We start from the raw sequence: 13,653 nt of genomic DNA, 5'->3' as shown, positions 1-13,653 counted from the left end.
TTTTTTTTTTTTTTTTTTTTGTCAAACTATATAACCCTGTCTGTCTAGCTGGAAACAATCTAGAAGTACATGCACCAAAATGTAAGAAGCAATTGAAGTAGGTAACATTCATGATTCTTTTCTTTTTTTTTTTTTTAATGGAGTATCTAAAATTTTATACAAAGGACCATGGATTATTTTTGTGATGATAGAAAGTCATGAAAATAAGTTTTCTTTTAAAAAGGATGTTTTGCTGGTAATACAGAAGGCAATAAACAAAGAATTAGCTTGGAGAAATGTTTACTCTTTTAATGAGTAATTATGTTTTTAAAAGAGAAATGTTTACTCTTTTAATGAGTAATTATGTTTTGCTTTATTCATTATAATCCGGCAGGAATGCAAAAACAAATGGAACGGGATGAGAAGAGGTTCGGCCAGGCTGCCTGGGCCACCGCAGCCCCCAGGTTAGAAAGACTCAAGCTGATGTTGGCTCGAGAGGCTCTGCAACTCATGAGAGCCAAAGAGTTGTGTTTAAATCACAAAAGAGCTGAAATTCGGGGAAAGGTAAGACAATGATAGAGGTGACTTTGATTTTCGATGTCATTTTTCCTTCTGGCTATCATTAAAGAGCTTCCTTTCTTCACTTATTCCAACACCATCTTCTAGTAGATAAGAATTGAGAGACCATGAAAGGTTGGCTATAAAGTTTCCCATTGCTCAAGATGGTTTTGAAATATTACATTGTAGGATTCCCTTGATAATAACATTGAGCGCAGTACAGAAGTAGGTAATATACTCTAAAATTAATCAAGCAATATTTTCAGCACAACTTTAGAATAATCAGATGCTTCATCCTAGGATCATAGTCAAATTTTTCCTGTAATGTTATGACTTTAAAGCAGAAATCACTGTAAAGTCCTCATTGCCATTGATTTTTCTCAAACCTAAATGTTTTTATCTGTTTCAAGGATGAGATAAAGTATTTGTAAAAATGTTGGATAAGGCATTTTTGTTTCGTTAAACAAAATGGAAGAGTATTTCTTTTCTATTCGCTTTTTTATATTTGGCATTGAGCAAGGAATAGTAAAGAGCTCAGATACTTCTATAGTTTGCTTTTACTATACTATTTTAACTTGCTCTTATTTTTTTTCCATGAAAACAAGATGGAAGATCTTCCAGAACAAGAAAAAAATATAGATGTTGTAGATGAATTAGAAATACAATATTATGAAGTTCAATTAGAGCTATACGAGGTTAAATTTGAGATATTAAAATATGAAGAAATACTGCTTATTACACAGTTGGACTCTATTAAAAGACTTATCAAAGGTAAAATTTATATTTAAATATATATTAATAATGTTTAAATTATACATCAAGGAAATACAGACCATATTATCAATTACTTCTTGTAAATTGTCTAAAAAAATCTACTGAAATTTCCTAAAGTTTCCCCTAAGTATTTTTATTATTCAAATATGTTTATTGTTAAACACACGGCAAAATAAAGGAAGAAAAATTATTACCCCAATTCCATCATCTAGAGATACTTAGTGATGATAATTTATTGATTAACTTTGTAGCCTGATGTATATAAATATCTATCCATTTTTAAATTATATATCCTGTTCAATATCCACTTTTTTCTTTTAATACATAATAACCACCTTTCCATTTCAGTAATAAAATCTTCAAAAATTTTAATGGCTACGTAGTATTCCCTTATGTGGATATACTGACTTTGATTTTTCAGGTTTCCACTGTGGTGAACAGCAGTGTAGTAAAGCACTGTTCTTCACACGTGTCTGTGTAGGATGGATTATTTCCTTGGAATAAATTCTAAAGATGAAATCACTAGGTCAAGGACCATGCAGAATTTATATTTGACACATATCTGTTAAAACACTGCAACAGTCATTTGATATATACTTTTCCTCACCTTCATTATTTTCTAATTTCTAAATTTCATACTGCAGCGGCCCTCCAGATAAGTTGTACAAAATGACACTCCATCAGCAGTTTATGAAACTGTTTCTCTGTACTTTTACCATTCTTTTAAATTCTTACCTACTTGATAGAAAAAAATGGCATCTTCTAATTTTCATTTATTCAGTTACAAGTGACGTTGAAAGCAATTTTGTATATTTACTGGCCACTTGTATTTCTTTCATTAAGTGCCTATTCATGGTCTTTGCCCATTTTCCTTTGGAATGTTCCTGTTCCATATGAATGATATTACTCTACTAATTTGTCATATATTGTAAATAAATTCTCCCTGTTGTTCGCTTTTTCTCACCTTGTAAAACTATTTAATTTTTATGAAGTCACATCTATCTGCTTTTGGTGTTATACCTGGCAAAGTCATCCTCATCCTAAAATTGTGTCAATATTTTACTTATTTTTTTCTTTTAGTATTTTTAAGATTTTTAAAAGAGCATTTCGCTCTTCAATCCAGGTAAAATTAATTTGATGTAGGGTAGGACTCTAACTCCCCTCTCAAGATGTTAGCAGTCCCAATCACTGATTTTGAAAATACTTTCTCCTACTGCTTTGATTTGCTTACCCCCCTCATATCCAGAATTATTATATTTATTTTGATCTATTTATGAACTGTTACTTTATTTCATTGATTTGTGAGTGGCTTCTGGTACTGGTACCGAACTATTCCCATTATTGAATCTTGGAAGCACACTTTAGTTTATGGGAAAGCATGTACTTCTTCATTACTCTACTTTTCCATAAGTTTTCTGACTATATTCTTACTCCTTTATTCTTCCAGATGAACTTTAGAATCATTTTGACAAGTTCAGAACAAATAGATAAATAAATAAAAACTCATTGGAATTTTTATTGGGATTGTGCTTAAAATTAGAGATTAATTTGGGGAGAACTGTCATCTTTGCAATTTTGAGTCTTCCCATCCAAGGACATGGTATGTCTCCCCATTTACTTAAGTCTTTTTTTCCCTAAAGTTCCACCAAGTTTAATAATTTTCTTCACACAGATCCTGAACATTTAATTTAATCATAGGCATTCAAAAAACTTTACAGTAGTTTCAGATTATAAGAATTTTACATATTTAGGAAAAAATTCTATGAAAAAAAGTTAATCTGGAAGTATGCATGCCAAATTGTTGATAATGTCTTCCTCTGGGTTAGGATTCCAAAGTTTTGGGGAAAGAAGAAGAAAATTTCACTTTCTTCTGTGGGGCTTGAATTTGTTACAATTAGCATGTATTTTTAAAAAATCAACATGTAATCAAGACTAAATATCATTAAGTCACCTTAATAATATACTGCTGGTAGAATGTAACTTGCCTTTCTGGAGGGCAGTTTGACAATAGCCAAGAGTCTTAAATATTCATCTAGATAATAAATGTACACGAAGACCTATATTCAGAGATGTTCATCATGGTGAAACTGATAATAGAACACTGGAGCATCCTAACAACCAGGAATGTTTAAATTAGGGAATACTGTGTTGCCATTAAAATTCTATTTCCATCACATGGAAAATGTTCTCTTAGAACTCTGTTTGTTGGCATGTGTAGCTATATAAATAGTATATATGTGTGTGTGTGTGTGGTTCTCCTGGGTGGTGGGATTACATGTGCTCTTTACTCTCCTTACATTTAAAATATTTTTATGCCTTATTTTTTAAATAATAAAACATGTCTTTAAAAAATCATGAATATGTTTCCAGATAAACAGGATGAAGTCGTGTACTATGATCCGTGTGAAAATCTGGAAGAACTCAAAGTCATTGATCGAGTGACAGGACTGCAGGACGACAGGAATTCGGAGGTGCAAGCGCTCAGCCGGCAGCGCCAGCAGCTGGAGAGCAGACGGGGCTGGATCTGTGCCAGGAGAGCCTGTCTCAGGAACAGAAAGGTGGGCGCCCAGGGCAACTCTCCTTCTCCCCGCTGCCAGGGGTCTCTGCTTTCACGAAAGGTGAAAGAGGTATCAAAAATAAGGCGCTGGCCAACACAGTGATGAATGCTTTGTGTTTTTATATGGCTACAATTAAAATATATTTAAAATTTTTTCTTAAGATGATTGTTTCTTTGGGATTTAGGCATTTACTATAATCTTTAGATTTTAATTAAGCCATTAACTATTTGTTGACTGCCTATTACATACAGAAGTATTTTTAAAACCACAATAAGTAGCAACTTTTAATCGTCAGCTATAGTAAATTCTATAATTTAGGGTAAATTGTTGATGATAAAATCAGAGATAATATTGAGCTCATTTCAATCCTTATAATTGGTTAGTGATCTTTTTCTTACTTTTTAAAAACTATATGATTAGATTAGGTAACAAACTAAGAATAGTTAGTCATAGTTGAAATATCATTTTTAATATAATTTTTCAGGTATTTGTAGATTGTATATGCTTATGTAGGTATGTCTGGAAATATAATTACTGTTTGCGACATTATGGGGAAATGTGCTTATAACAATAAGCGTATTTCCCCGTAATGCTGCAAACAGTAATTATAATTATAAAATAAGCACTGAAACTTATCCTTAGGACACATCCCATTTAAGAATGAAGGACTCCTGTGTGCCCTCTCATTTTCCCTTGGTTGGAGAATCTGCTTTTTCACCTCCTTAAGCACTAAATCACAGCTATGGCCCTTCTGGTTGGGAACAGCTAATTCCTGCAAGTGCTCATCACCCCTCATCACATGACAGGGGAAGTGTCAGGCAGTACCACTGAGCCACTCCAGAAACGCCTGTTCATGATTGTCTTACACGGCACCCCAAATACAATGCTTTTTTTCTTTCAACCTTTTATGCTATAGCCCATGATAATATTGAAAACCACGTAGGTGATTTGTATTATTCCACCAGGATCAATGCAAAGAAAACCATCGGCTCCGACTACAACAGGCTGCAGAAAGTATAAAATATTTTCATCAGCATCACAGTATTCAGATGGTGAGTGGTTAAAGAAAAATGTTCTAGATTTGCATAGTATAGCATCCTGGCTTTACTTTGTGGACACTGAAGCCTCACTGCCCTGGACCTGCAGCGGTCAGCCTCAACCCGGGGAGACTGTGCAGCCCAGTCCTGTAGTCTGGGGAGCAGACGGGGGTGGTCGGGAGCAGGCGACAATGTTGGGTTACAGCCCCTTTCTTATTTTTATTTTGAAGAATTTACAAATATGTTTGTTTAAATATAGAAGAGAGACAAGATAAAAGAAGAGGAGCAAAAGAAAAAAAAATGGATAAACCAAGAACGCCAAAAAACGCTGCAACGATTGAGAGAATTTAAAGAGGTAAGTTCCGGAAATAATCACCTCGCCTACATTTTCCAGAGGAATAAATGCAGATCACCCATCCTCAGAGAAAGTATCAAGGATTATGAACAGATCATTTGGAATACAAGCTGTTCCCAAAATGCCATTACTTTTAGTATATAGATAAAAGTAAAAAATATCAGACTATCGAGATGTTTTGACGTTGCCACACGCTAGGGTTCCTGCTCGCCCCCTCCAAGTGGTGCTAGCTCTGCCCACCATGGTGTCAACCAGCAGGGAAACCAAAAATAGTTAAACTGCCGTCGACTTTAGCTAGTTTTTTCCTCATTTGCAATAAAGAATTCTTGAAAATGAAGTCTAGGGAACACTGTGACATAAATCTTGTTAAATGCTCTATTAAACGTGAATAGGTTTTTTAAATAAGTAAATAGTTACTTATTTAAAAATATTAAGCTTGTCGAATGTAAACCATAAACCTGTTCTCATCACATATCCGCACACACACCTTCACAAAGACCCAAGTTCATTATTTCTCCCAAAGAGAAAACAACCTGCTCCAGACAGGCCTCTGAAATAAGGTCCTGAAGGGTTGTGATGTGACACTAACAAGTAAAGTTGGGGCTACTGGAGCAGAAAATCACGACCTACCAGCTTCATCTTGTTTTCTGTTACACTCAGCACCCCGACCACTCCCAAGCGCCTCCCGTATCCCAGGCACTGAGCTAGGTGCTTACACTCGTCTCATTTCATTTTTGAAATGAACTTGTGAGATACTATCGATCATCCACTTCACAGATGAGCAACCACGGCTCAGAGGGGTTACACAGCTGGGCTCAAGGTCATACAGAGTGGGGTCCCTAACTCCAGAGCCACAACAGGGATTCTGTAGCTTGGGCAGCAAACCAGAAATCATCGGCGGAGCTCCTGAAAGTACTAATGACCAGAGCCCACTTCCAGAGACTCTGATTTAATAGTCCTGAACAGGGGCCAGGGCGGGAATGAAAGCAGGAAGAAGGCGCAAACAGGAGTGATGTGAATACCCCCTGAATGTAGAGCAAATGAGCTGGACAGTAACTTGTGAGCTGTCACCAGAGGGTGATTCCTGCAGTGGAATCAGTATGGAGGAAGAGACCCAAGTCCAGCTCTTTAGCCCTGAACCAGTCAGGCAGATCAATGATCAACTTTCACACGGAGATAGTATGAGGTAGGAGGACAGACAGATGGAAGGTGACGGAATCAGGCCGCCTAAGCTCTCAGCAAGCTGGAACGAGTTAAACAAGTTGACCTCAAATTCGTGTAAGTTGCAGGTTTTTTGGTCCAAAAATACACTTATACAAAAATACACTTATACAAGGGGTGGTGGGAAGGAGTGTGTGTGTGTGTGTGTGTGTGTGTGTGTGTGAGAGAGAGAGAGAGAGAGAGAGAGAGAGAGATATTTAAATATGGGGAAAAGAATTCTGAGAATTGAGTTTCCTTCACTTTAATGTGACTCACTTGGGATGAAGTTGAAGAAAACCTTATGAGTTTTTAGAAAGTAGGTGCAGAAGCATCCTTTGTAGAATGAGGGAGTTCTGCGTGTACCAAGAAGTGTCACCCTTGAAGGGACGAAGCCAATGTGAGCACATTTAGAAGGAAGGAAGGGAAAAGGCCGGAAATGAAATCCCATGGTACAAGATACTTGTGGAACCCAGACAAGTTGATTTTAAATATCTCAGGGGCTGTCACATGTGTCCGGGGTGAGGCAGACTGTCTGGCAATGTCAGGCAAGACACAGCAGGCCGGAGTCATAGTGACCTGCTGCTGTGGGATGCAAGGAGGTGATCCTTGGCTAGTCGGGGCTCCCCAACATCAGGAGATGGCTGGGCGACCCCTGAGGTCTGGCAGTTCCTGGGGTTGTGTTCTACTGGCCTGTTCTCTGACTGAAAGCTGTAAGGTGACAGCTGCATCAGTGAGGTTGGGGACTTGTGGCCGTTGCTCTGCTGTTTGTTCTGAAAACAGCAAATGTTGAGAGAGACAGAAATACTCTGAGTTTATCATGAATTGCGCTTTTGTGTGTTTTAATTTTACACTTAAACTTCAGTGTTTTAAGTTTGGTATGTGTTTTTGGCTTAAGTTTATAATAACAGCCTCATATTATATACATCCTTTGCCAGTTTCTTCACTTAAATTGTTTTTGAGGTACATTCATGTTGATATATATGTGTATATAGTTTATTTTAATGGCTACATAGTATTAATATTTTATATGTTTTAATGGCTAATCAATGCCTTTTTTAGGGATTCCCCTCCTGACCCCTCAAGATTAGTTCTTTGTTGGCTAGATTTTTATCAAATGAAAACCTGAGAGACTAGAACTTTTTAAATTCACATTTTTTAAAATTATAAAATATAAACATATTAGAGGAAAGGAACATCCATAATTCCTATTTTACCTGTCGCTTTGATGTCCACTCTATTTTTCTTAGCTGTTTTTTGCATGATTATAAATTTAATACTCCATCATCTGTATTTTTTAGGATGTTCCACAAACTTTATACTATTTATGATTTTTCATGGCTGCCTAATATTTTATATAAATTCACTGTAATTTTTTAACTATTGCTGATATTTAGTTTGACTTTTCATACTAAAAATATTATATTTTTATGTTTCCTTCCATATCTATTTTATTAGAGAAATTATTATATCAAAGGATATAAATGCTTATTCTTTAATACAGATTTAGTAGCAAGGGTGGGTGTACAAAGTAAGAGAAAGCCACTCTGTGAATTAGCACAGTCCACACACAGAAACTCTTCTGTGTTCATTTCTTTACAGAAAGTTCCAGCATTTTGATGGTTTGCATTTGTGGCAAGTTTCTCACAGCAGTTTTCCATTTTCAGAGATGTCCAGGTCGGTCTGTAGTAAAGACCTCTTGCCCGGAACCTGAGGCTCCAACCCCGCCAGGTGGACTTGCCCAGCAGGCCTCCTCGCCGCCCTCTGGGACAAAGGCCGTGACCTCGTCATCCTCCGGGGAGACCAGAAGGGCTCCCTTACCGGAAGTCGGTGATGTGAAAACTGCCGAGCTTCAAGACTGTCCTGGAAATACCCCTGTCCCGATTTTTGTTCCAGCTGGTGACCAAACACACTACAAATCCAGTGAGGAACTGTCATTACGGCCACAACCCCCGCCCTCACCCCCATCGCCTCCACCGCCACCGCCGCCACCGCCGCCACCACCGCCGCCACCGCCACCATCACGGCCACCACCTCCACCTCCTCCACCGCCGCCGCCGCCACCGCCTGCCCTCCCTGCTCGGTCCTTTTCTTCTCAATCTGCAAATCATTGGAATTTCCAAGGCAGGACTTCAGTAAAAGATGATGAGCCACTTCCTCTAGTGTGTGAGTCGCCTGCTGAAGGACCAAGTGATTCCTCGGACAGTTTCGAAGGCCCAGGTAATCCGCCGGATTCTGTCCCTACATCCCCATGGGTGCTTGAGCGGTTGAGCATTCTAGCTTTAGAAGCCATCCTCTTCAAATCAAAATCTTTTTCAGAATTCTCTGCAATCTTAAAATATTCCAGTATTTGCTGGCTTAAATATTACCATTTTATTGCAAAGGTAGCGTAACCTACCTAAATCTGAGTTTGAGAAATGCTAACTCATCTTGAAGAAACCATCTCCGTACATTTAATGGTCACAAGATTCGAGATCTTGGAGGCTGTGAAAGAATAAACCTATTTCAGGTTTCTTAAAACTTCAGTATGTGTCTGAGTTGCTTTAAATCATGCTTACTGTTGCGTTTGAGTCCTTTACACAATTAACTTGTTGCATCTTAAGCAGATTGGTTGGGAATTACTGTAGAGGAATTGTGGTCAGAACATGGAAGGCTGTTCCTACAGGCTGACAGTAGACAGAAAACCTTCCTGTGAGAAATCTTTCTAAAATGAGGTGGTAAAAAAAAAAAAAAAAATAGTGGACCACTTTTTGCCTTTGCAATACACTTGAATATTTCTCTGTTTATCTGACTCATAATTCTAATTATGGTTTAGACGTTGACTATTGAGGACACTGGCTTAAATCTGCTGAGACTCAAACCCTAATGCTTTGAGTGTATTTTATGTGTGTGTGTGCGTGCATGTGTGTTCTAGATAAATCCTAGCAAAATGTTGTGTACATGTTTTCAAGACCATGCTAGAACATGCACAGGTACTATGATAGATATTGTAAATGATGGAAATCTACCAGCTCCAAACTGTGATTGTGGATAATTGAGTATTCTGGTTGAGGTGAAGGTTTCACTGTACCTAGAACCTGGTACAAATGGAAATGTCTACCATTTGGCCCAGTTCCATGTCGCAACAACACTGTAAGTGGAGTGAGTGTGTGCCGGCGCCTAGCCCAGTGTGGGTGTGGGCGGACCCCTGTGCCCCCTTCCAGCCTGGGTCCAATGCACAGTGTGGGGAAGCCCTAGTCGACTCCCACACTCTGCCTCATTCCACTGAAAAGAATCAGAAAGTGTGAACTAGCACCAAAAAGTGCCCTTGACTGTGAAACTGTCTTCTTACTCCCAGAAGGGTGTTATAATAACCCATTTTAGGCTTGAGTCCAAAGTGAAACAGTATTTTGTTAGACACCGCCTGGCCTTTCAATCCTGAACTAGAAATGACTATTCATCTCGAACCCTCACCTGGAAGATCTCTAAATCAGTGGCCACCATCATACCGCTCAGGGGTTTCATGGTGCCAGAGTGAAAAATAGCTTCTCCTCACCCAGGCCTTGAAACTCTGATCTAATTTGTGTTTTGACAGCATTTCACACCCGCAAGAACAGAGCAGGCAAGGTACCTCAGGGTGACGTAGGTGGGATTAGGCACACTACAGAGACATGCCAGCGCCTCCCCCGCCAGGTTCATTTAGCTACTGATAAAAGTTTTACTTTAAGGCTTCTCATGTGTGGAAACCTACTCACTTCATTGTCATGTTGATTCATCAGTCATCACTGATTAACATCCAAGACCGAAGTCAGAGAAATACAGCAGGGTACATTTTTTAAAAAAGTGTATAAAATTGGCGAAGGAAATGGAGGGGACATAATTTCAGAGGTATATCTAAGTCGCGCACACGGGTCAGACCGTTTCACCCCAGGCATCCATAACTCTCTTCAAGATCACACAGAAATAACACGACAGCCGTGTCTTGAAAAACACATTCTAACAACAGGTGTGCACAGCTGTGCGAGTTGCTGTGGACTTGAGAAGGAGTGAAAGATAAGTGCTCAAGATAAAACGTTAGAGGTTAAACTGTCCTGTATGCACACAGGGAGCTTGCGGTTGACCTTTCTAGCAGATAATCAAAATGTGTTTACAGAAACGACAGTTATTTTTATAAATTATGGTGTTAACTGATGTGTGACTTAACACTTTTAACTAGTACTAAAACGTCCTGGCATCTCGAAGAGAAAGAATATGACTTTTTGATAGTACTTGCTCTGTTTTCTCAATTTCAGGATCTATGGATGACGTGCTGGCCTCCTTAAGGCGTGACAGAATCCCTCTCCGGAAAGCGGACGTGCCAGCCCGGTCCCCTCCCCACGCCTCAGTCAACGAGCACATTCTGGCCGCCATAAGGCGAGGCGTCAAACTGAGAAAAGTTCACCCTGACCTTGGCCTGAGCCCCAGAAGTAAACCTGCCAGCAACCTGGAGAGGAGCATCCAGGCTGCACTCCAGAGAATCAAGAGAGTGTCTGCCGACTCCGAGGAGGACGAGGAGGACGGCGAGGGGCAGGGCCTGAGCGAGTGGGACCACTAAGCTCTTCTCCAAGGCCAAGGGCACACAGCGTGCTGGAATGAAGCCACAGGGCCCAAGGCCTGTTCCTGAAAAGCATGTGAACAGGGTAGACTGGCCAAGTACCACCCGGAAGATCAGCAGGGTTGTGTGTGGGACATCTCAGCTTTTACTTAATGTGTGGCTCTTTAAACCAGAGAAGCAGTGTTGTGGTCACTCCTACACACCACACTGTAGTTGGGATCCGAGACCCCGTAGTAAGTGTTGCTGGAGTAAGAAAATAGTATTTATTTTTCACTGTGGATGCTCTAGAATCATTCCCTTATTCTGAAAAACGTCTACACTGTGATGGCATGTGGCAAACAGCACTGTGAGACCGCTGACTGTGTCCTGTGTGTGCGCGCCAGTGGTTTCCTCAGATTTAAAGGTTTGAATGTGAACATTATTTTAGCAATAATGAGAATAAATTGCTTATATTCAGGAACAGTTTTAAATATTTTAAATGAATGTATTTTATGTATCAAGCATTCTATAAACTCATCATAAAGAACTATGGATAATGCATCAGTGTCAATCATGAGGAAATGAAAACATGAAATCTTAACTGATAAAAAGCATAGCCTTCTCTGGTGGGGGGCCGGGTGTCAAGTTTTTAATAAGATTTCAGCTAAATGTTTGCTTAAGCAAATACTAAGGTAGGGTGGGTAGTGCTCTGTGTTAAAATCAGGATAGGGGACAAGACCAGTACAAAGCAGAACACGCATTTCTCTAATTGCCCAAAATGTCCCCACTGACCTCAGATCCCTTGCGCCTGCCATGCAATCCTGGGTCTCCACAGGTCAGTGGCCGTGCCCCAGGCCTCCTGCCCCATCACAGACACAGGCCAAGCTTAGCCCCAAGACAGTTCTCTGCAAAGAACAAGATATTTTTTTAAATGGAAAAATCAGAACTACGTTGGACTTCCTTATGCTTATTTTGCAGTTATGTATTGTTTTAATCTTAATTATTGTAAACTCAGTATTTTGAGACACCAGTGATCTCATTCAGGCTTGGGAAATTCTCAGAATTTGCTAAGGACTGCCAAAGATGAGAAGGCTTCAAAAAAAAGAGATCCTTTTCAAAAAGAGTTTTCCCAATTAAAACTCCTCTCCCAGTTACCTCTCTGTGCATCAAGACTTCTCCTTCTCTGGAGCCTTTTCTTCCTCATTTCTCCCTTTCTCCCCTTTTCCTACCCAAGCCTTGAAATCAGTCCAGACTCTGGCCTCAGGGACCTCAGAGCCAAGGAGTGGGGGACGGCCTATGTCCTATCGTCTTGCTGTAAACGTCTCCAACCCCCCTCCACAGTGCTGCCGATCCATCTTAGGCTCCAACGAAGTCCTTCCCAGCTCTGCATCTAGCATGGTGAGGGCTGGCATCTCAGCAAGGGGAGTCCAGCCTGACACCTGGCTGCTGTCCTGGGCAGCCCCTGCCCCTACCCCAGGTTTTACTCCAGCAACACCACGCTGCTTGCCGCCTGCCTCACTTAAGCATAAGTGCCTGGGATGCCCCCAGCCCTCTGCCTCTGAGTCCCATTGAAACCACACCATCCCCAGTCACCCTGTAGAGCTTTCTCCTCTCCCAAATCTCCCTGAGCCCCAGGCATGCTACCTCCTCACACACAGCCCTGGCTACAGGGGAGCTGTGGCCAGTTTTACAGCCTGAGACAGGCCCTATGGGCAAAGCTGATTCCAGGATAACCAATCCGTAGCTGGCAGCATTCTATGGGCTGTCCTGGAGCGCAAAACGAGCTGGGCCACCAGACTGATTTATTTATTTGTTCATTCATTCCCTCTCCAGAATGTGAACTAGGGAACACAGCAGGTAGCTGCAGGAGCTAGAACCAGGAGGTGTTTGATGAATGTGGAACCTCCCATCACGTGAAACCATGTAGTTCTGTGGATTTATACAGCAGAGGTTCTCGAATCTTAGGTGTGTAAGCTCATGTGGGGAGTGTACGGTTTTTCTGCTGCTACTGTAACAAACTCGGAAGCTCGAAACAACACAAATTAATTTTCTTACTGTTCCTCAGGTCCAAGGTCCAACACGGGTCTCACTGGGCCAATACCAAGGGGTCAGCAGGGCTGCCTTCCTTTCTGAAGGCTCTAGGGCAGAATCTGTTGTCTTGCCTTTTCCAGTGTGTAGAGGCTGCCTGCTTTCCTTGGCTTGTGGCCTTCCTCTACAGTCAAAGCCAGCAACATCATCTCTCTTCCTGACCCAGCCAGGACAGACCTCCAAAAGGTGGCTCACGCAGTGTTCAGGGCCAAAGCCAAACCCACACAGGAGCAGTGACCATCCTCAGAGCAAGCAGGCATTGGTGGCCACACTCATTTCCACCCAGTGGTGTGCTCTCCCCTGCAAACACGCACTTGGCTTAACCAGCAGTCCCTTCGAGTTAAATTGCCCTCCACCCCAAATGTTTGCTGTCAGACGGAGGACGGCTGCAGCAAGGGCCCAGGACACACGGGGAGTTCTGCAGCAGGAGGATATCTGGGAAGTTCTTATACGCCCAAGCACACGGACACGACACAGAGGTAGTTCAGAGGACTAGCAGGGACAGGACAGGGACAGGAGACATCTCAGTAGACACAAGCTCCCTTCCCGCTAACT

General features: G+C 40.9%; 2 protein-coding genes across 2 annotated transcripts in view; one reads left to right on the top strand and one right to left on the bottom strand.

The window, feature by feature from the left end:
* The window catches only part of WHAMM (WAS protein homolog associated with actin, golgi membranes and microtubules), a 17,255-nt gene extending 5,686 nt beyond the window's left edge, over positions 1-11,569 (top strand). The window contains exons 4-10 of the mRNA XM_023520982.1: positions 374-543; positions 1,143-1,308; positions 3,682-3,869; positions 4,835-4,921; positions 5,166-5,261; positions 8,126-8,678; positions 10,730-11,569. Coding sequence (XP_023376750.1) covers positions 374-543; positions 1,143-1,308; positions 3,682-3,869; positions 4,835-4,921; positions 5,166-5,261; positions 8,126-8,678; positions 10,730-11,031 — 1,562 coding nt within the window. The 3' untranslated portion in view covers positions 11,032-11,569. The remainder of the gene's footprint in view (positions 1-373; positions 544-1,142; positions 1,309-3,681; positions 3,870-4,834; positions 4,922-5,165; positions 5,262-8,125; positions 8,679-10,729) is intronic.
* The window catches only part of FSD2 (fibronectin type III and SPRY domain containing 2), a 59,535-nt gene that overhangs the window by 33,615 nt on the left and 12,267 nt on the right, over positions 1-13,653 (bottom strand). The gene's annotated exons all lie outside the window — the stretch shown is intronic.

This window comes from Pteropus vampyrus, unplaced genomic scaffold (genome assembly GCF_000151845.1).
Source record: "Pteropus vampyrus isolate Shadow unplaced genomic scaffold, Pvam_2.0 Scaffold286, whole genome shotgun sequence".
Taxonomy (NCBI): domain Eukaryota; kingdom Metazoa; phylum Chordata; class Mammalia; order Chiroptera; family Pteropodidae; genus Pteropus; species Pteropus vampyrus.
Note: the sequence above shows the minus strand (reverse complement) of the source record. Positions and strands in the feature narration are given on the sequence as shown.